The sequence below is a fragment of the Poecilia latipinna genome, unplaced genomic scaffold, assembly GCF_001443285.1.
Source record: "Poecilia latipinna isolate Pla-1442-1.1 unplaced genomic scaffold, P_latipinna-1.0 Scaffold1177, whole genome shotgun sequence".
NCBI lineage: Eukaryota > Metazoa > Chordata > Actinopteri > Cyprinodontiformes > Poeciliidae > Poecilia > Poecilia latipinna.
The window spans coordinates 166,102-186,776 of record NW_015113793.1 but is presented as its reverse complement, the minus strand read 5'-3'; the positions used below and the strand labels follow the sequence as shown (position 1 = coordinate 186,776).

At 39.4% G+C, this 20,675-nt stretch overlaps 3 protein-coding genes across 5 annotated transcripts in view; 1 reads left to right on the top strand and 2 right to left on the bottom strand.

The window, feature by feature from the left end:
- Nucleotides 1-121: 121 nt before the first annotated feature.
- On the bottom strand, nt 122-10,384 carry nckipsd (NCK interacting protein with SH3 domain). The gene is made up of 13 exons (XM_015053407.1): nt 10,009-10,384; nt 8,075-8,187; nt 7,798-8,002; nt 6,550-6,625; nt 5,825-6,405; nt 4,586-4,756; nt 4,076-4,162; nt 3,750-3,888; nt 2,706-2,786; nt 2,489-2,617; nt 2,276-2,365; nt 2,020-2,192; nt 122-1,213 (listed from the first exon to the last, which is right to left on the bottom strand). Exons 1-13 carry the CDS (start codon nt 10,177-10,179, stop codon nt 989-991), a joined length of 2,241 nt encoding a protein of 746 aa, XP_014908893.1. The 5' UTR covers nt 10,180-10,384; the 3' UTR covers nt 122-988.
- Nucleotides 10,385-11,416: 1,032 nt separating this feature from the next.
- ndufaf3 (NADH:ubiquinone oxidoreductase complex assembly factor) lies at nt 11,417-14,224 on the top strand. The gene is made up of 5 exons (XM_015053353.1): nt 11,417-11,539; nt 12,277-12,472; nt 12,568-12,634; nt 13,402-13,502; nt 13,633-14,224. The coding sequence occupies exons 1-5, from the start codon at nt 11,463-11,465 to the stop codon at nt 13,756-13,758; spliced, it is 567 nt and encodes a 188-aa protein (XP_014908839.1). The 5' UTR covers nt 11,417-11,462; the 3' UTR covers nt 13,759-14,224.
- A 956-nt stretch (nt 14,225-15,180) lies between these two features.
- LOC106960327 (rab GDP dissociation inhibitor beta) overlaps nt 15,181-20,675 on the bottom strand; it is an 11,868-nt gene continuing 6,373 nt past the window's right edge. For 2 of the 3 annotated variants that reach the window (XM_015053368.1, XM_015053369.1), the window contains 5 exons: nt 17,378-17,477; nt 17,125-17,296; nt 16,890-17,034; nt 16,755-16,809; nt 15,181-15,517 (listed from right to left, as the gene is read on the bottom strand). In XM_015053368.1, coding sequence (XP_014908854.1) covers nt 15,374-15,517; nt 16,755-16,809; nt 16,890-17,034; nt 17,125-17,296; nt 17,378-17,477 — 616 coding nt within the window. In that variant the 3' untranslated portion in view covers nt 15,181-15,373. Of the gene's footprint in view, nt 15,518-16,754; nt 16,810-16,889; nt 17,035-17,124; nt 17,297-17,377; nt 17,478-19,641; nt 19,774-19,854; nt 20,054-20,125; nt 20,261-20,342; nt 20,542-20,675 lie in introns of those variants that run through there. The other variant, XM_015053370.1, reaches the window with a different exon arrangement.

Below are 20,675 nucleotides of genomic sequence, written 5' to 3'. Positions count from 1 at the left end.
AAGCGTTTCTATTGGAGGAAAACCAGCAACAACAATATATGAAAAACAAGGACGTCAGTTACAACAATGACGTATTAAACAAGGTAAATAACATAAAAACCACAGTGAGATCATAAAAATGCCTTGGATTTGTCTTTAAGCATGATATTTTTTTCAGCAGGAATACAAGATTATAACTGAACAAGTGCATCATACCTCACATACAGCCTCTTTTCAGCACACTATCTAAATATGTGAGGGGTGATTTCTTATGTCTTCCAAGGCTTTGCATTTTAGGAAAACAGAATAATTATTGTAAGATATACAAAAGCTAAATGTAGCAGAAGGAGGCGGATGTAGCAGAGTTCAGAGGAGCAGAAGCAGCCATGAGGTCTGTAGAGATGAGTGTGCTTTGCCTTTCTAAGTCAGGAAGTAAACTTGCTTTAAGTGTAAATATTGAGAGGTTTTATGGCACAAAAAGTCAGGGGTAGAAGTGCAGTGACTATTTAAGAAAATAATACTCTCCGTAACACCCAGTAGTTTGGTCCCTCTACGAAGGGAAGCTCGCAAAAGTTTTTTCTCTGGCACTGAAACAAACTACAGATTTGTCTCTTGATATTTTCTCTGAAAGCTATTTGGTTTAAGTTAGTTTGGTTAGAATAAGACTCAGCTGTGATTGCAGTAGATTTTATCTGACAAAGCACATACAGTTAGTCCATATGAGACTCTTATTGCTTTTAAATTCACTTCAAGAGCTGCTTGGCAATTACTTTTGGCTAACTGTACTTTATGAGTTTTTAATATTCTCAACATCCTTTAAAACGCTAAAGAATTGTCTATCATTTAAACTAACTAACTGGTGAAATGTAGAAACATGCACAGTGCATCCCCGGAGAGCCTGTTGTTCTTTTCCTCAGCTGGTGCAGAAACCATCAGTCTTCCAGCAAACCCCACCTTCAGCAGACGGGAGCGAAACTACAGCGTGTGAATGTGCACCACACGGATATGGTCAGTTCTGGTTGTCGCAGATCTGTGGGAACTCCTTGAAGATCTGCTGCACAATTAGCTTATCCATGTGTTTGGCCGTGGCGCTCCCTTCGTCCTCTCCAGGGTCTTCCTCCTCCCTGAGAATCCTCTTGAGCGACCCCTGCAGGTCAGAGAGGCGGTGCTGGTGCTCCGGATAGTCCGTGGAGTGCATTATGGAGTGCATGAGGGAGAGGTACTCCATCCGCAGCTTCAGGAGCAGGAAAAGAAACGATTCAGTTCAATTCATTTATTTCAAAGGGACATGCACATTAATAAACATCAATTTTATTTCCCACTGGGATCAATAAAGTATTTTTTAATTGATTTGAAAACAAATGTTACCATGCAAGTGATAAAATGGAATATATTCGACGCTACTTCATATAGCATGCAAAAAGATTTCAATTAAAGACTTTGAGAGTTTCAGAAATCAACTATTTTACCACCAAATATAAATTACTTTGACATTTTTTTTTTACTCAAAACTCTTTTGTTCAAATATTCAAAGATTGAAAAAGAGCTATGTTCAGCAAGACGTATTCAACTATTACAAACAGGTCATTTCTCTGAATCCTTAAGATGCTGATTAATATTTCTGCATATACAAATTAAAACTGTGAAGAAAACCTTCCACACTTTCCTTTTCCTATTGATCAAGTCTAATTTTTCTCATATTTTAACTAATAAAACAGTTGAAATTAAAAATATGCAGCTTCTTTAAAAATTTTTGTCTTTTGGCTCCTTTGACCAGGGTGAAAACAGCTCCCTCTAGTGGCTCTTTGTGGTATTGGAATCTTGATGATACTTGAATTGAAGAAATTTCTCACTTAGTTTTTCGTTGATAAAGTTTTTAATTATGTTTTATGTGACACAAATTAAGCATCAAAAAAGCTGAAGTAAAAAGCTGATTTTCCAGCTTCCTCTACTGTTTCCATCAAACAGACAGAACTATAAATATCCAACAAAACCTTCCTGCCTGCATCTCAGTGCTGCGTCAGCTGCTGAGAGTCTCACCTTGTCTCCGGGAGACAGGTCAGAAATCTGTCGGACGGCGATGTCTATCATCACCATCATGTCGGTGCGATAGAAGATGTTGGCGGTCTCTCTGCTAGCAAAGACATCCTGCAGGAACTTGAGCACAGAGTGAGGCACAGGCGGCGTGTGTTTGAACATGCACACTGGATCCTCTGCAGAAAACAGGAGATTTCATTTAGAAAAAACACATCAGAGCCCATTAAAGAGTGGGAATCATTACTCTGTGGGATTTCACCTCCTCTGTTCAGAAGCAGCAGCACCTTTTCTGTCAGGGCCTTGACGTTTTTCTGCTTCAGCTCCTGCATTATTGCATTGTTGCTCGGCACTGGTTGACAGAAATATGGGGTTTAAAAAGGTTTTTCTGACCAGAGAACAGGACAACTAAAACATTTCTCAAAAGCAGAGATCAGTAAAGGAGTTGTTTAATATGTGAATCATCTTCTCTGACCCGTGTGGTGCAGGTTGAAGGCCAGCAGAAGGTTCAGGAAGATGTCCGGCAGCTGCTCAGTGGGGTCAGAGGGCAACCCGTCCTCCACCACACCCAACAGGAAACGAACAAATTCAGCGCTAAGATGCTCTGCAGACACAGAGGTTCCTGTAGCTTCAGTTTGTCCTCGTACCGAGAATCATGTTAAAACATCTCAAAACAAAGAGACGCGTCGTACCGTAGTGGTGATACGGCACCTGCTCTCCCATCGAGAATATCATAGTTAATACCAAAGCTGTGTAGCACATCTTCTGGTGTTCTGGAGGAAAAGCAAAACAAATGCACAACAAAAAGGACAAAATCATGTTAAAAATAATATCAAACAATTATTCCTTGTTTGATAATTATTCAAACAATTTGTTTGTTCAAATTTTCTACATGTTTTCAGCAAAATGTTCTGGAGAGGTGAACAAAACCCCCAAAAATAAATAAATAAATCATTCATCAGTTAAACTGGTTTTTTATTTTATTGTACAAAGAGGAGCGTTCTAGAGAGATTTGACTATTGCAAATCTACAAATGCAAATAAAACCATAAAAAATTCATTTAAATATAGCAGAGTGGAAGTGAAAACCCTTAATGTGGTCAGAGAAATCTACTTTTAGAAAACAAATGTGGAAACCTGTCACAAGAAGCAATTAACCACACAATAAATTAAAATGAGTTTGATCATTTCCAGTCTCGCGATTAATATTTTTTGAAGGCCAATTTTGCATATAAAGACTTCATAACGCATTTTATTTATGATTTTGGTTTTGTGCAGTTTTTATGTCCTTTCTCTTAGTTGTTTCTGACTATTGTGTTTTATTTTGGGTATTTAAAATGTCTTCTACTTCCTGTGTAGTTTTCTGCACAAACGTTTATTAGTCTTTGAAAAGACAACTTACGTTATTATATTGTTATATTAGTTGAGAATGGTCTGATGATGATTAATATATTTTGAAGGGCAATTTTATTTACAGACATCATAATCCATTTAATTTATTTACTTTGGTTTTGTACGGTTTTTGTTTATTTTTGTGTTTTATTTCAAAATGTCTTCCAGCTCCATCTCATCCATATTAGTTGAAAATGGCGTCAAAACGACAATATTATTGTTTATCACAATCATTTCTGGGACGATTTATATCGTCCAGCAAAATGTATTCCAGTGACAGACCTACAGACGTGAAAGCTTCCCACATATGAGGCGATGCACGTTAATATTTGTGATGTTCCTCACCCTGTGTGTCTGTCTGCAGGTCTCTGGCCAGTTCCATGGGCAGGATGGAGTTCAGCAGGGTGGAGATGAGCACCGCGTCCAGGCTGCACATCGCTCCAAACACTTTGAGCAGCAGCAGCCGCAGAGATACACGGTGCTCCTGCATGAAGCCCAGCAGAGAGAGAGAGAGTCAAGCTGCACATAGCAACACAAGTCAAAGGTCAGCCAGGAGACAAGCTGAACACCTCAGCAAGACACATTTACAATATGAAGATCTTTGGTGAACACGTGTGATGCTGAAACTGTGACACTATTTTATAAAACAACAGCAGTAAGCTACACATTACCATCTGATAATATGAAACCAGCGACAGAACATTCTCGTAGTTGTTGGACTTGCACATCCTCTTACACACTTCTGGATCTGCATCAGTCTGGAAACACAAACAGGCCGAATGAAGAAACACTGAAACAGAGAATAACTTAGAAAACTTAGAGAAACACATTGCAGGATGAAGAGTCCTCTAATAATCCAAACTCAGCTCACAGAGACTCAAACTGATCAGAGGCAGTTCATCTGGCTTTGCTGCTTTTTGTGAGGTCACTTCCAGTCCTGCAGGCAGAGTCCCTGCATGTTTGTGATTTTTACAATCCATATTTATTCAGGCCAAAGATTTCCAGATTTATCAGTCAGTGTGTGACCAGAAAACAGAAGTTCACTGAATCTATGGGAGGATTTCAGGATTTAAATATGCAACTGGAAAAAAACCAGAAACTGTGAGGAAGAAAGACAAGACTGGATGGATGGATGGATGCTTGCTCTAATGAAGTTGCTGTGTTGTCGTTGTCATGGTTACCAGTATCTTTAGCAGCTCCTCCAGGTAGCAGGCGATGAGGGCGTGGTCCTCATGAAGAGCCCAGCTGCGCTGCTGGGAGTCGTCACGGTGACGGGCGAGGTCACTGAAGATGACCTCCAGACGCTGTTCGTCGTGACACACCTGACCCTGCGGCAGCGCTGCACTCAAGTCCTGCAGACAGTTCAGTTCAGTTCAGTTCAGTTCAGTTCAGTTCAGTTCAGTTCAGTTCAAAAATACATTATTGATCCCAAAGGGAAGCAAAAACCCATCAGTTCTGACAGATAAATTAGCTCCAGTTAGCAGCTTAAAACAATAATAGAAATTCAGCAATAGGTAAAATATATGCATGCAGTTCAAATAAACAAGTTTTTTCTTTTATTCAGATTTGTTTTAGTAAACCACTTGGCCACCAGAGGACATATAAGCAGCTGTTAGACATCACTGAGATATTAAATCTGGATTAATTCAATTTAACTACTGTTGTTATTATTCTTAGGCCTCTGCCATAAAGATTTGTGTTTCCAGTCAACTTGTGAGTTAAGCAAATTTAATTAAAAATGATCACTGATGTAAATGTTGAGCTTTAAATATAAAACCTCACAGGATGTGGTATTTCACTTCTCTTTTTGTGCCTCTGCAACCAGTTTATTTTTATCAGAGGTTCTTTTTTTATCAAACCTGCAGCTGCTGAAAAATGAAAACTGAAGCCCTAAAAACTAAAATAGTTTTAACACTGATGGCAGATGATGCTATCGTTGTTGCACAGCACTGCGGTGCAGTTTTTAAACCCGTTTTTAAAACTGCTATATAAATAAATGTGACACTGGGTGCTGCAACAAAGTATTAGTCTAAAGGTGTACATATTTATGTAACCGGGTTTTTAAATTGTTTCAGTTTGTTTTTCAGTTGAATTGAACAGGTCATAGGTCACCTTAAAGGTCAAATCGTTTGTCTTGCCATCACTTGGACAGGGCTGTGGAGACTTTACATATCCACTGTGTGTGTGTTTAATGTGTGTGTGTTTAATGTGTGTGTGTTTAATGTGTGTGTGTATAATGTGTGTGTGTTTAATGTGTGTGTGTATAATGTGTGCGTGTATAATGTGTGTGTGTGTTAATTGTCATTCTCATCTGGGCCCCCTGACTCTAAACGTCTGTCTCCGCCTCTGTCTGTAACTCTAGACTCTGAACAGGCTTCAGGAATGCTGGATCCGCATGACGCAGTGAAAACAAGCCTGACCTTGCTCTCCACCAGCGACAGGAGAACCCGCTCCAGAGCGGCGGCCGCCTGCGGCAGGGCGGTCTGCAGGTGGCCCACCACCACGCCCACAGCCACCCGCGACAGCTCGAAGCTCAGCCCCGTGTTCTTCCGCACCAGCTCGATCAGTTCGGCGCTGATCGTCATGGGAACCGGCTCGGAGGCCGAGGGGCTGCCAGGAGGGCTCCCGGCCACAGACGGGGGGGCCACGGGCCATTCGGGCCCCGCCGTGTCCGCCACGGAGAGCTGGGCGGGGGCGGCGTTGGGGTGGGCGGGCTCGGAGAACTGCGGGAGCTGCGGGAGCTGTGGAGGCTGCGGCGCCGGGCTTTTCTTCACAGGAGCCGGCACGGGAGGAGAGTCAGACGGCTGGACGTCCGAGGGTGGGATGGGGGGCTTGACGCGAGACGGCACGGGAGGAGGAGGGGTGCTGGCGGCGCTGGGCAGGCTGATGTCAGAGGTGGCCAGGGAGGAGCGGGAGGCGGACTCTGTGGAGGTGGTGCTGATGGTGAGGGAGGGAGCGGGTGACGCGGGAAGGGAGGACACCCTGGACGGGACCTCTGGCTCTGCAGAGAGGGACAGGAATCCGGTTACAGAGGAGCTGAGCGGCGCTGACCTGACTAAGAATAGAGCGCAGCGCAGGACGCATCAGCAAAAACACGCCGCCGCCGCAGTTCACAGCCAACAGGTGGAGGAACTGAGGGCCTAACCTGGACGCCGGTTGTTTCTCTGCTTCTCAGGCGGAGGGGGAGTAATCGGAGCGGCGCGCCGGGGCTGAGGCGGCACCTGCACAGAGGAAAACAAACCGGGCCGAGTTAGCAGAACCCCGATGCCTCATTACAGACACAAACATGATTCATATGGACTTTTATAAGAGAGTAAAATTAAAATCGTTTCATTTTCAACATACCTGTAAATTACTTTCTATGCTTTTTTTAAATTCATAAACTAGAGTATCTACAATAAACATTACAGACAAACAAAAAGCAAAAAGGGGTTTTAATCTACAAAATAAATAACTGGATAACAGGACAAATAACAAAATAACACAAATAAAATAACCAAACAAAGGAGGTTTAAATTAAAACGGATACATTCAAATAAAGACAAAACATAATCAATTGGAAATGGTTTAACTGTGGATTAGGATAAACTTTTATTTCTACACTCCAGCCATAAAATATTAAAACATATTTTATTTAAATAGGTTGGAGACGAGCCTCTTCAACCATCAGAATGACCTTTTTACAGTAAAGTCTTCAGTCTGGTACTTTTTTGTTTTGAAGGACAAATTTGTTTACAGAGACTTATTTTGTTCATTTATCTTGGATATTTAAAATGTGCTAAATATTCATCAGAAATTAAAGTTAATTGATCTTTGAGAATGTTTCCCTGGATTATTATTCCTTTACCGTTATATTAATTGAAAATAGTCTCAAACTGACAATATTATCGTTTATCACAATAATTTCTGGGACAATTTATTGTCCAGCAAAATCTGTTATTGTGACAGTTCCAGTTGGAAACCCTGAGAACTAAAATATTATACCTAACAAGATCTGTGAATGTATTCTGGATTTGGTATACACCTTAAATAATTTGTATATAACCTGTATTAGTATTTTTTCATTAGTATTATTGATTTTATCTAACAAGGTCATGATGCTGAAATGCAAACTTTTCTAAATCCAGCAAACCAGAAACTAGCTGAAGCACAGAGCTGAGATCTTTTATTAAAAATGAGTGAGACAAACCCAAAATGTAACATTTCTTCCAAGAAAAGCAATGGAAAGCTACTTATTTTAATGCAGGTTTTCCCCCTGTGTATTATAAGCCTGGCGGGCCACCAGGCTTGTAATGCAATTAATTATAAAACAGTTTCCTGTTTTGAATAAAGCTCCAAAAACAGATGAATGACATTTTGAGCCGTGCAGCTGTGTGTGCAGAGAGCGTGTTACCTGGTAGAGGCCCGGCTCCGCCTGCATGCTGTCCATGCTCCCTGACAGCGGCACGCTTCCCTGTCTGCCGTAGTTCTGGTTCAGGCCGTTGGGAGGAGGAGGCGTTTGGCTCAGGGATATTTCACTGTTGGAAGCAGGAAGTCTGTGTCCAGTGGAGGAGGAACTTCGCCGAGCCAGGGTCTCCTTTCTGTGGTGGATCAGCTTTCTGCATCACAGCAAAACAACTATTTAATTGACAGAACATAATGCAGAATTGCTGCGTTATGTTCTGTCTTACTGTAGAACATCTCGCTGCTCCAGATTGTATTTGCCCCCATTCTTCAAGGCCACATTGTGGATGCCTTCGATCGCTCGGTCAATGGACTGCAGAACCTCATCTTGCTCCGGAGCCTGGTAGAAAAAACCCCCAAACAACAACAAAGAGGTGAAATATTCATTGGTATGGCAGCATTCATAGCTATTAAATTTTAAGCTTAACAGGACATGGCCTGGGGACATATGTGGCTGTAGGCGGAAACAAACTGGGTCAGTTATGTAACAACAACAGCCTTTTTACAAACACATTCCTTAGAAATTCTTCATTGGGATTTCAACTGATGGGTAAACGTAGCGTTGTCTGTATGAAAGGGAAGAAAAATATTTATGCAAACAAAAATCTGAAATGTGTGGCAGGCATTTGTATTCAGCCTCTTTATTTAGACGCAGTGGACCCGCAGTACTCACAGGGTTCAGGATCCACAGCCAGAGTTTGGTAGTAACTGGTCACATGCATTTGAGTAACTTTTTGGGGAAAAAAATGTACTTTTAGGACTATTTTTACTAAGCTGTTTTATTACTTGTGTAATTTTATTACAAAGTATTTCTACTGTTACTTGAGTAAAATTTCTGGACTCTCTATCCACTGTGACACTTCACTGAATGAAGAACAAACTTGCTTTAACCAAAACAATCACCATACACAGACCTGCAGCTTTTCTAAAAGTTTCATTAGTTTTATATTGATAGAAACTAATTTGTTATTTGGTATTTATGTTATATGAATTGTTTTTGTTTTAGTCCTTAAAATATCGAAACTTCCTCATGCCTTAACAAAATCAAATGATTGATGTTTTGATCAGTTTCTCAGTAATTAAATAGCCTTTTTTCCATTTTTTTTTTAAATTTTGACTGTTGAGTAATTTTTTAAACTTTAATTTGAATAAAAATATGTTGAAATACTCAAGTACAATTTTACCAGTTTTGCAAATCTAGAAACTGAAATGTTTGCTTACTCTTCCTTGGAAAATAACTTAGGTTGAGTCTGACAGTAAAATGTAAAAATACATTTTCAATTCTTGTTACAGATTCTGTATTTAATTCTGAGCAGGTTCCTCCTTGACAACAGCATGATGCTGCCACTACCATGTTTCACAGTTAAAGGTGTGTTCATGGTAATATGACGTTAGTTTTCAACCACAAAAAGTCTAAGTTTGGTCTTAGCAGGGCAACTGACAAGACTGAATTTTATTTAGCAGTAGATTACAAGGGGTTGAATAAAAATGCACACCACACTTTTTGGATTATCATAATTTCCCCTCAAATTCACAATCATACAAAACACTGTGGTGTTTTATCAGATAAAACCACTATAAAGTACAATAAGGTTTGCGTTTGTATCCTGACTGAATTGCAGGGCTCTATAATTACAGTCAGGTGTGCTCAAAAAACCTCAGATTCAGGCTTATCAAGTTTAGGAGACGGACGGCATGGGTCTCCTGCCAGCTCATGCATCCAAAACAGCATGCAAGCTCCGACTAGTTAGTCTGCATCCAAGGGCAAACTCCTCATCACTGTACCCATGTGGGTGTGACTGGGAGAAACAGAGAAATACAGCATGAATCATGCAGAAAGTTAGCAGAAAGCAGTTTCCTGCAGCTGATCGTGTCTTTATTGTTTGATTTTCCTTTTTGCCATCCCATCAGTATTCAACTCCACTTCTGTCCCATCCTCTCTGCAGCTGCAGTGCAGAAAGATGAAGGAAAGTCTCTGCATGATGCAACATTTCCTATAATTTATGATTTATTCAGCAGGCATACACCACTGAATATGTCTCTCTCGATTCCATTGATTCAGACCTTTTAATAGCCAAGCGCATCAAGAGGCTGAGAGCTCGGTGTTCAGACAGAGGGAGAGAAACGTGGAAACAAACGTTTTTTCATCAGTCTGGTGTACCTGCAGTTTTTCGATGTAAGAGGCCGGGATGTAGCCGGTTTCCCCTGAGCTGCAGCGGGACCCCAGCCACCAGTGTTTGTTGCTCCTCTCCAGGATTAGAAAGCTCTCCCCGGCCGCGAAGTGCAGCGAGTTGGGCTCGGACGATCGGAAGGCGTACAGAGACCGGTACATGTTTCAGAAATACTTTGACAAACCGAAAACGGGTCGGGGAAAAAAAGCCGAGAAAAAGTGTAGAGTCCAAGTGGAAGGATCTGCTCAGCTGGAGGGATTTAAAGAGCCTATGAAGGCATGGCTACAGTGAATGGCTGATGTCTATTTACAAAGCAGCTAAGATCATCTGACCCCTGTCATACTACTAAATGCCCACGAGGGGCGCTGTTACATCCTGAACGCACCCACCAGGCATTTTAATCGATATCAGAGCTCTTGCTGGATTTTACTCGATAATCAATGTATTATAAAATTATTGCATAATTGATTTACATAAACAACTATATTATTATTATTAGAAATGATTATTAAGACTTAAAAAAAGAAATCTAAACTTTTACAAAAATATATATTGTTACTAACTTTTAGTTAGATGCAGCTAATTTACCTACTGTAAAAATATTAAGCATAAGCATAGATTTATTTGGTCCTGTATAATAATATTCACCCAAAATAATATAAAATATTTGAATCATGGTGCATAATGTTGGATGTAAAGTTTAATGCTAAATGGTGTGTCAATGATAATTTATCAAATAAATGCAACAAAAGAAATAATAAAAGGTTTTTGTAATGAAACCGTATGTTTTGCTTTGAATAGTATTAGATTTCACAGAAAATTATAGTAGGCAATGTAAGAAGTAAGGATTGGCTCCTTTATTTCAAATTTCAACATTGTAAATAAATAACATTGTTAAAGGTGATACCATACATTACACCTCTGAATGTGCCATAACAGCAAATTCTAAAAAAATACTATTTAATATTTAATTACAAAAACTTAATTTTTAGGTCTGTTAGTTTAACCTTCTGTGATCAGCACAGCCTAAAATATTTAACTAAAAAAATATTTATTTTGTTTGAATGTTTTTATTTTTTGATTATGTTATTTAATCATAGTCTTTAAAAAAATTAGACATAACCTTACATATTAGTCTGTCTGTGGAAATAGTTTTGAAATATTAAATCAGATATATGACCATATTCACTTTACGTTTACCTTTACTTGAGTACAGTTTTTGGCTACTCTGGTCACCTCTGGCTTTAACTAATTATTTAGTTGCCCCAGTTGCCCAAGTATTGTAAAACTGTTACCTTCTCTGTCGGTGGATTTGAGTAAAATTAGTTCAAACCTCCTCAACCAACGTGGGACAAAATATTGTTCGACTTTTCGACGCACGACTGTTCAGTGAGAATGTGGTGTTACAGCGTATTCCGTCCCCCTGCGTGTCACCGGCTGAAACATGGCCGCCAGGTTCCTCCTTCAGAGATCAACACGGGGACTTCTGTTCTCCTCCAGATCTGTACCCGTGTTCTCCAGGTATGTTTCATTAAAATCCCTGAATATTTAACCCTTAAACAACAAATTAGGGATGAATATGTTCGCTCTTTATTGTCTCATTTCTCTAAGAAGGTAGGACACTTTAATGCTATGGTTGCAGTTACGAAAGAGTCCCTGTAGTTTTTTATATAGTTCTGTTTTTAAAGTAACTGCCGTATTGATTCGCTTTTATTTTCACTAAGACTTTCAGCCTTGATTTAATGCTATGCTATGCCTAGTTTAAATGACAATATCACAGTTTACAATTGTTAAACAAAACAAAACTTTCTCTGTCGCTTAGCAAATAAACAGGCTTACAAAAAAAATCTGCCTCTTATAATTGATTATAAAGAATACGAGTATTTGGCAAATGTATTTACGCTTGTGCATGTCTTGTTCAAAAACTGGCCTACAACATTTGGCTGTCAGTGGGTTGCTGTTGGCTCTTTGCCTCTTGAATGGGGCCATTTGTCAGACCTGCAGCGCATTCTGTTATTTAAAAATTAACATGATGGAGGAAAGTATAAAGACTAATTCATAGCATCTCAGTTTTTTTAAGCAATTCTTGCATTGCGTCACTGAAAGTATGGTTTTACTTTAATTGCAGTGTTCACATTCAACCAGGAATAATATGTAATTTGATTTAGGTATTTCTATGGCCTATATAAGAATTTAAAAGAAAACAGAATATGGCAAAAATACAACCCTAATTTCAATTCTCGTGTCTTTGATTGCAGCCCATTTCTCTGCCGAGCTCACAGATTAGGGCCAAGTGATGATGAGATATACCAGCGGACCACCGTGTCCATCATGAAGACGGAGGCCCACAATGGGATCCTGATACACAGCTACAGTCCTATGGGATTCAACATCGATGGTAACCGGGTGTTTGGGCCCTGCGCTGTGATACCTCCTGCCGTCCTTCAGTGGAACGTGAGATCACAATCCAAACAGTCCCCACACGGCTTATTGTGTTTTTCTTTACAGGTGAGTGTGTTCTAAGTTGGAAAAAATGTGTCTGTCTGCAGGTTGGAAGTTCTGAAGACATCACAGAGGAAAGCATCTCTCTCTTCCACATGCTTGAACCACCTATAGGTACGACTTAGAACCACAATTTCACATAAGAAAAACAAGATTTTCCAAATACCTGAAGCGTTTTGATTTACTGAGTGTAAAATATCTAAAATTTAGCTTTCTTTGGTTGGTTGTTTATGATGTGGTTCCTCTAGCAGGAGTCATACAATTTGACAAAATGTATTCGTCATGGGTAGGATGGACAATAAATAAACATCACTGTAGACATCTGATCAGTATCATCTAATAGAATATTTAATATCAGTATATAGAATATTCATTTATCCTCGATATAGAACTGCACAGCATTCTGGGAAATGTAGGCAAAAGGAAGGTTTTAGCTCCTCAACCTCTCATGACCAGCTAGCAGGGTTGGTGGAATCAACTAACTAACTCACTCTGTGGTCACCTAGCAACAACCCATTGAGGAACTTGTGGTTACCTAGCAACAACCTGCTGAGTTGCACAACATCAGTTTAATGTTTCACTTCTGCTACATTTAAGTAGTTTTATTCTACATTTAATACTTTAAAGGAGTGGTTGCAGGTGTGAATAATTTTAGCATTTCCACAATTGGAAATGTTCTGTTTCTGGGTGTTTGTATATATTTTTTGCTTTTGCATAATTGGAATATCAGTACAGGAATCAATTGTAAAGCATCTTTAGCAGATGTGACATAATTTGTGAAGACCAATGCATATTTCTTTCATGTTAATGTCCATTTATATTTTTTTCCTAAGGCATATAGTATTTAGAATGATTTACTTTTTTTTTCTCTGCTGCTTCAGAGATTCTTGTGCTGGGTACAGGGTCAAAGGTCGAACGAATTAACCCCTCGGTCCTTGCACTCTTGAAGCGGAAACGCATCGCTTTGGAGGTGCAGGACACGGTAAAGATCACTCAATCTCTCTACGATAGATTAAAATAGAAAAAAAGATTTTACTTCAATAAATGTGTTAAAATATATTTTTCTAAAATGCCCATTTGTAAATTTTAATAATTTCATTGCTCTTTTGCAGCCGAATGCCTGTGCAACATTCAACTTTCTGAACAGTGAGCGGCGGCTGGTGGCCGCTGGTCTGATTCCTCCCTCTTACAGCAGAGCCCTAGAAGTGAAACAGGATGAAAGTGGGGACTCAAAGTGAGAGTGGAAATGGTCATTTAAAGATGAAGTTCACATTCAAGTGGGAGGATCGTCCTTCTTCTGCAAAGAGGCTTCAGAGTAAAATAGCAAACTGATCCAGCTACTGTGTTTCTGCAAACATCGGGGTAAATGCAGATTGAAGCAGGCTCAGTCTCAGGCATTTTTATCAAAGCTTTGAGCCACTTTGAGAAAAGTTGAAACAAAGTTGAGGCGAGTTTTCAGTGTCACATTGTGGTTTAAAAGTAAATACAACTTTCTGTCATAAATGAACAAGTTGAGTTGAGTAAATCTGTATTCTGCTGTATAAAGTCGTTGTATAGACTGGTTATAAATACATTTGTTAAATACCACGGTTTGAGTTATTTATTATACTCAGTGTTTCCATTATTTGTGTACTGAAAACATTTCAACATTTGTCATTTCAGTCTGCACAGCAGCATCTACAAAATAAAACGAGCTTGTTTGTGGCGGCTGTCCTTCTGGATAAGCCTCTTTGCTCTGTGCGTCCAGCAGCTCTGCAGCAGACAAGTTGCCTGTGCAGCATATGATATAATTCACTGGCTTTGTCCTTCTTACTCATAAGCCCCCAGCAGAGAGGAGGATCCACAAATCCCCTGCATGTTCGATTCATCTCTAATCAGCTGCTGCGACGCAACATGTCCAAAGTCAGTCTCAGCGATTAAACCCATGTCATTCAGATTCAGTCTGCAGCTGAGCTACTTTTACCTGAGACAAAATGCCCACATCACTGGGTGTTTTCAGAGTGAGCTTCAGTTAATGACACAAAGAACTATTTTATTGGTATTCTAAATAATATTCACACCTCTCTCCAGGGATTTAACAAAATCTCTGCCTATTAAAGCATAAACAATTAAATGTGTACGACTGCATGTTAGGGTCACTGTAGAAGGAGGAGTACATTTATGCCAAAAATTTCAGGAATTTTTTAAAAGAAAAAAACAATTAAATTTTTGAGTTTGAAAAGTTAGTTTTCTTGGAAAAAAATTCTGAAATTTTGAGATTATTATCTGAAATTTTTGAGAGAAAAAACTTGGACATTTCCGAGTTTTAAAAGTAGCAAATTAGCTAGGAAAAAAAATCTTAAATCTTAAAAATCTTAAAATTTGCTAAAGTCGAAATGTTCAACTTTTGAAACTCAAATTTCCAAGTTTTTTTTCCTCAAAAATTTCTGAGATTAATCTCAAAATCTCTTGAGTTTTTTCTAGCAAATTTTTGACTCTTCAAACTCAAAAATTTCTTTGTTTTTCTAGAAAACTTCTCAGATTAATATAAAAATTTCAGAGNTTTTTGGCAAAAATCTGCTGCTATTTTCCACCCGTCTACAATGGCCCTTATATGCGTATCAAAATTATAAATATAAGAACTACACAAAATAACACACACAAAAATCACACAGGGGAGGTAGAGGGCTCAAAAATTACACTGTTTCATGCAAGCTTTCTCAATCAGAACCAATTATAACAATCAAAAGGAGAAAAGGGGATTTCCAACATTTACATATCAGTCACAGTTCACTATATAACTACAGAGCTGCTTCACGGCTGTGTGTGGAAGCCATCTTGTCTGTTCAAGCGTTCCAGGTGGAGATGGCTCTCTCAGTCGTCGTCGGCGTTGTGGGACAGATTGCGAGGTTTTCCGAAGCAGAGCTCTGCTCCGGTGATCCGCCGGTACATGTCCTTGATGTCCTCACACTCTGAGTCAAAGTGGTTTGTTGCATCATAAGACCGGGACACAAATATCTAACACAGCAGAGAGAGGTGGGAGGGAAGTGATAAAAAACAGATGCTCTTCAGTTGTAAAAAATATATTTTTTGTAGCATTCAGATCAGAAGTGTACACACATCCATAAGCATGAATCTTTGAATAAATTTGGGCCTTTAGTGGGGTTTTTTTCACCCATTCTTTTTACAGAATAAATATACATAGCTGCACAAGTCATGATTTATTGTGGATGTTGAATACATACAGGCTGAAATATATACATAGATCCCCACTAATATTTGGTTGAATGTTGTAGAGAAACCACAAACTTTTGTAGCTATGAATCAGGTTTTGGATTGACCTTTGACCTGCCTTACCAGAAGTTCATTTAACTTCTGGTATGAACTTGGCTTTTAAACACAGACTGTATGTACACATTCAATAGGATGAAGGTTAGAGTCCATGTGAATGTTAGTGCTGAATCCATTCGTTCTACAGAGTCAGTATTACAGGCACATGGTGCCGTCTTCTAGCATAATTAAGTAACTATGTTACCTTTAGTTGTTATAAAAATGCTGTATATGTCAAATATAACTAAAAAGAAATTGGGCCTCTGTCTCTTTAAAAACTCCTGAAACTCCACCTTCAGGAAGTTAAAGCGACATTACTCCTCTATTAGCCCTATAGGTATGTTTTTAACACTGAGCAGTAGCCGTATAATGAGATGCTCAGTTGCACTAGGTGTTTGCTAATTGCTGCTGGCTAGTCTGAAGGAGCTGGGTGGGAGGGCAGCTCTGTGAGGCAGAACCTTGGAAATTGCAGCTCTGAGGAGGAGCTTCAGGGTCTTTTTTTGTTTGTTTTGCTCCCATGGTTTCTGTTACATTTTTTAAAAAATTTGGTGAAATAATGAAAAAGGTTGAAATATATAATAAATGCATCCCCGCTAATATTTTGGGCTATGTCTAGGTTCTTCAGCTTGACCTGAAATCAACAGTTTGATGGTTTCTGGTTGGACACAGTCGAGTCCCAGCAGGACAACGATCCCAGTCACACATCAATGGAAACAACAGGCTGATATTAAGTTTGTAGAATGACCCTGACCTCAAATCGATTATACAAATCAATTATACAAATTTGTGTTTTTCATAATTTATTTCAGTTGTTTGTTGTTCAAGATGTGACATAAGTCACTGAGAGCCCAAAATGAATTAGACATCCATGCTGATGACTGGTGTATGTAAAACTGTGACTGCCTCTGGTGGCTCCTCTCTTTACCTGACTCTTTCGTCCGTCCTCATTTGGAACCAGCACGTTGGTGACGGAGACAAACCTAGAATTATTAAAGTCATGCGAAAAACATTACAATAATGTACTGAAACAGACCTGAGCACAGAAAGACATGTCACTAACTTCTGCATGATGGGTTCCAGGAGCTCCAGGGCCGGCTCCACTTCTTTCTCTGGATTGTTGGTCTCTACAGTCGTGCTCACCGTGGCGATGTACATCCCGTCCGAGGCCAAACTGTGACTGTAGGACACTACACATATGTAAACGTCTGCGTGGACGAAACAGAAACATTCATGCAGAGTGGTGAGAGTTTATCAGGGACAGTCAGTAGGGATGAGAAATGTTATCGTTTTTTTACCTGACTTTCTGTTGAGCTCTGCCTGAGGGATGATGATCTGACAGGAGCTGGCCTCATGGGTGTTTTTAACCGGATGATTTAATAAGCAGATAACCCTTACGACACGTCCCATTTTCCTGACCCGGTTAGGAACGTAGCTGGGATCACAGATTAACTGCTTACAGTGGAAAACCTGTGAGAAACAAAAGGAAAAGCTTGTATCATTTAGAACATTTCAACTAAAGTTTCCCCTATGGTCCAACGTCTGCTCCACCTTCCCATCCGATTTGACAGCTTTCACTTTGCCGTTGTCCATGACAATTTCATCCACTGGTTTGTTCAGCAGGAAGGTTCCTCCGTACTCTGCACTCAGTCTGATAAACACACACAGATAGGAAAAATGTAAAGTCACTTTAATCCAGCAAAGACATGTCAGGTGGAATATAACACCCTGCAGCAGAAATTCACACCAGATATCTAAGAAATCCACACACACAACAAAACCTTTACATATCAGTCCATAAATTATGTGTAATAAAGTGAAATGGAACAAAAAATAAGTATTAAACACAAGATTTAAAGAAAGGTACCAAAGTACTTAAAGCACAATTTAATGACGCATCATTTCAAACTAATGTCAATGGGTTAGTTCTTTGTTTTGGCCAATAAAATGGTTACCAAGATGTTACACAGGAAGGTAAAAGCAAAGGGCTCTTTAAAGACTTTTACACTTTAATATTGAAAAATCTAATGACAGCATTGGTTACAGGCATGTTATTAAACTACTGGATGCTCAAGTGAGCTGTGCTGGATGTGTGACCTAAAGGAAATCAGCTGCAGCCAAATCTGCCTCATAAGATCAGAGGAACTAAAGAATAATCTGAAGAATTGTCAAAGAGTCACAGATTAAAATTCAGAAAGATCTCAAATGAGTGCAAATAATTTTTTTGTGAAAATAATAAGTAAACAGACGAGGAAAAACCTTGTTGAAGCTGGTTTAGGGTTTGCTGCTGAGATCTGAACAAGCCAATACAATACTAGGAGAATATGGTCTGTTCAGATGAGCACAAAACTGAACTCTATGATGCTGCAGAACCATGTTTGGAGATGAACTGGTGCTGCACTTAGTCCCAGTAACACCGGACCAACAGGAAACATCATTAGAGTTTGATTAGATTTAACTATCTGGGATTTCTCAGCAACACAAGGATCCCAAACAGAAAGCTGAGCAAATTCAATACCTGACCAATGCTTGGCACTAGTTTCTTCACATAGATCTTCATTACCATCAAAGACTTTTCTATGAAGTACTAAATACATTTTAGTAAGTTTCCTTAGTACTTTTTTTGTGTCATTCAACTTTATTACACATTTAACTTCTGACCTACTTTGTTTTGATTTCTTTCAAGTTCACTTGAGTTTGACACAAACATCTGGAGAAAGTTTCATAGAAATAAATCTACAATAAAAACATTTTACTTGTTTCAAGCTTCCCCCCCCCCCCCCAAAAAACCAAAAAAAAAAACCCAAAACTTTTAACAAAAATTTTCAAAAAACCCCCNAAAAACATTTTCTTTTTTTAAACCTCCCCCCCCCCCCCCAACATAGCAGAAAATTCAACACTAAAATCTTAATCAAGAATTTCAGAAAATGCCACGTTCCAGAAAACCCATTTAGGAAAGCTCAAACTAACAACAATGTTTCTTAAAACGCCACCTTAACGTTGCGATTGAGACGCGGTGAGATTCAAACAAATGACTGGTAACAGTGTTAACAGCTGCACTGTGCAGTCAGGCAGTGATTTATTTCTGAAATGTTGTGATATTTAGTTTGATCAAACTTTGTTCTTTTTTCAAATTTTGTTTTACTTTCATTAGTCCAATTAGACTCTGACTTTGCCTTTTGGCTCCATCTTGTGAATTTGTGAACGTTCAAGAAAAGCTATCAGTTCTGCATGACGGGAATGAGACTGAATTATTTTTCAGAAATTGCTCAGAGATAAATTTCAGTTGTTTTTTTGTTTTTATTTAACCCTTTCATGCATGAATTATGATCCTTTGTGTCAGGATTTCCCCCCAATTTTTTTTTAATTTTCTTAAGGCATAAAAAAAGGTAGAAAAAAATTTGTAAAGAAAAATTTTTATTTAGCTGATCAATTGTAATTTTCTCTAAATACAAAGTTGTTATTTGAAAAACACATCAGTAGTATTGTTCTTTAGGGGTTATCTGATGTCACAATATGTTTTGTTTCTTTTTTACCTGCAAGAGTCGTCTATAGTAGAAGGAGGGACCGGGTCGCTTGGCATTCTTTTTGGTCTGTCGGCCATATTGGATTTAACTAAAATAACTTCTTGCATTTGCAGCTGTTGGCCAGTAGTTGATAGTGTATTTTATGATGCATGAAGGGCCACTTCAGTGGTCTGTGTGCATTTATAACATAAAAATCCACAAGAAAATGGCTTTTAGACAGCTGTCCACTGTAGTGACCACATGCATGAAAGGGTTAAATACAACAAGTAGAAACTGTCTGCGTCTCACCGGGCGAAACCCTGCGGTAGCTCGCCGAGGCCGTACAGCGGGTACAGGTACGGACTGCTGTTGTGGCGGGACAAAGACTCGCAGTACCGCCTGATCCGGTTGATGGTTTCCAAACAGGGCTGATCCAGGTAGCTGCAGAGCAGGAAACCACATGGAGGCATCTGACCAGGACATCTGAAACATCTGGGATCACTAGCTCGCATCTTGACTGACCTCTCGCTGGAGTGTAAGGCTATGGCGTGACCTGTGACCTCTATGACGTCCTGTCCCAGGTCAAAGCGGCTGAACAGCTCTCGCGTGGTCGTTTTCTCAGGATCCACGTCCTGGTGAGTGCGAGGGTTTCTCGTGTCAAAGTTCAGGACAAAGTGCAGCATCTTCTTGAACCTCCTCTTGTCAAACATGCCCATCAGATCTGAAAATGTTGTAAAATCATAAAATACGTTTCTGCCTGTAGAAGTGGATTAAAAATGCTGATCTATGTCACCTGAGCACTGTGCATCCTCCTCTGTGGCAGGGACTTTGTGCACTTTGCCTGCTTTGAACACATAACTCCCTTCAACAACTTTGAAGTCCAGATAACGAGTCACCTCAGTGTGTACCAATATCTTTACCAGCTGGCCTGAAGCAAACACACATCAGCTGATGGTGAGATAAACCTAAAACAAGAAGCTCACTAATAGGATGAGCTACACAAAACTCACCAGTGGCAAGAAAAAACTTGGGAACGAGATCCACGTTCCACTCTTTCCCTCGTCGGATCGATTTAGGAGGGCCTGGAACCTTAAACCGCCTGTACAGCTGCAAACAAGATGAGCATTTAATACCAGCAACAAAGTGTAGAGATAAAGATGAAAGTCTACCGGGCCAGGGCAGGTGTGGATTCATGGTGGCAAGACAAAACCTTCACAAAACATCTCAGAATGGAGATGTTATACAAAAATGTTGAGAAAAACCAAAACGCAACAATTATTCCCACTGCTACGAAAATATTATAACATTTTCAGTATTAAAGTTATACCAGTATTTTTAACATT

Excerpts from the sequence above, each read along its gene's own strand:
- ndufaf3 (XM_015053353.1), top strand. The coding sequence starts at position 11,463 with ATGGCCGCCAGGTTCCTCCTTCAGAGATCAACACGGGGACTTCTGTTC. Across the intron at positions 12,473-12,567 it reads CTGCCGTCCTTCAGTGGAAC|GTTGGAAGTTCTGAAGACAT; the intron begins GTGAGATCACAA and ends GTCTGTCTGCAG. Across the intron at positions 12,635-13,401 it reads CATGCTTGAACCACCTATAG|AGATTCTTGTGCTGGGTACA; the intron begins GTACGACTTAGA and ends CTGCTGCTTCAG.
- nckipsd (XM_015053407.1), bottom strand. The coding sequence starts at position 10,179 with ATGTACCGGTCTCTGTACGCCTTCCGATCGTCCGAGCCCAACTCGCTG. Across the intron at positions 8,188-10,008 it reads CTTACATCGAAAAACTGCAG|GCTCCGGAGCAAGATGAGGT; the intron begins GTACACCAGACT and ends TTTTTCTACCAG. Across the intron at positions 4,163-4,585 it reads AGGAGCTGCTAAAGATACTG|ACTGATGCAGATCCAGAAGT; the intron begins GTAACCATGACA and ends TTGTGTTTCCAG.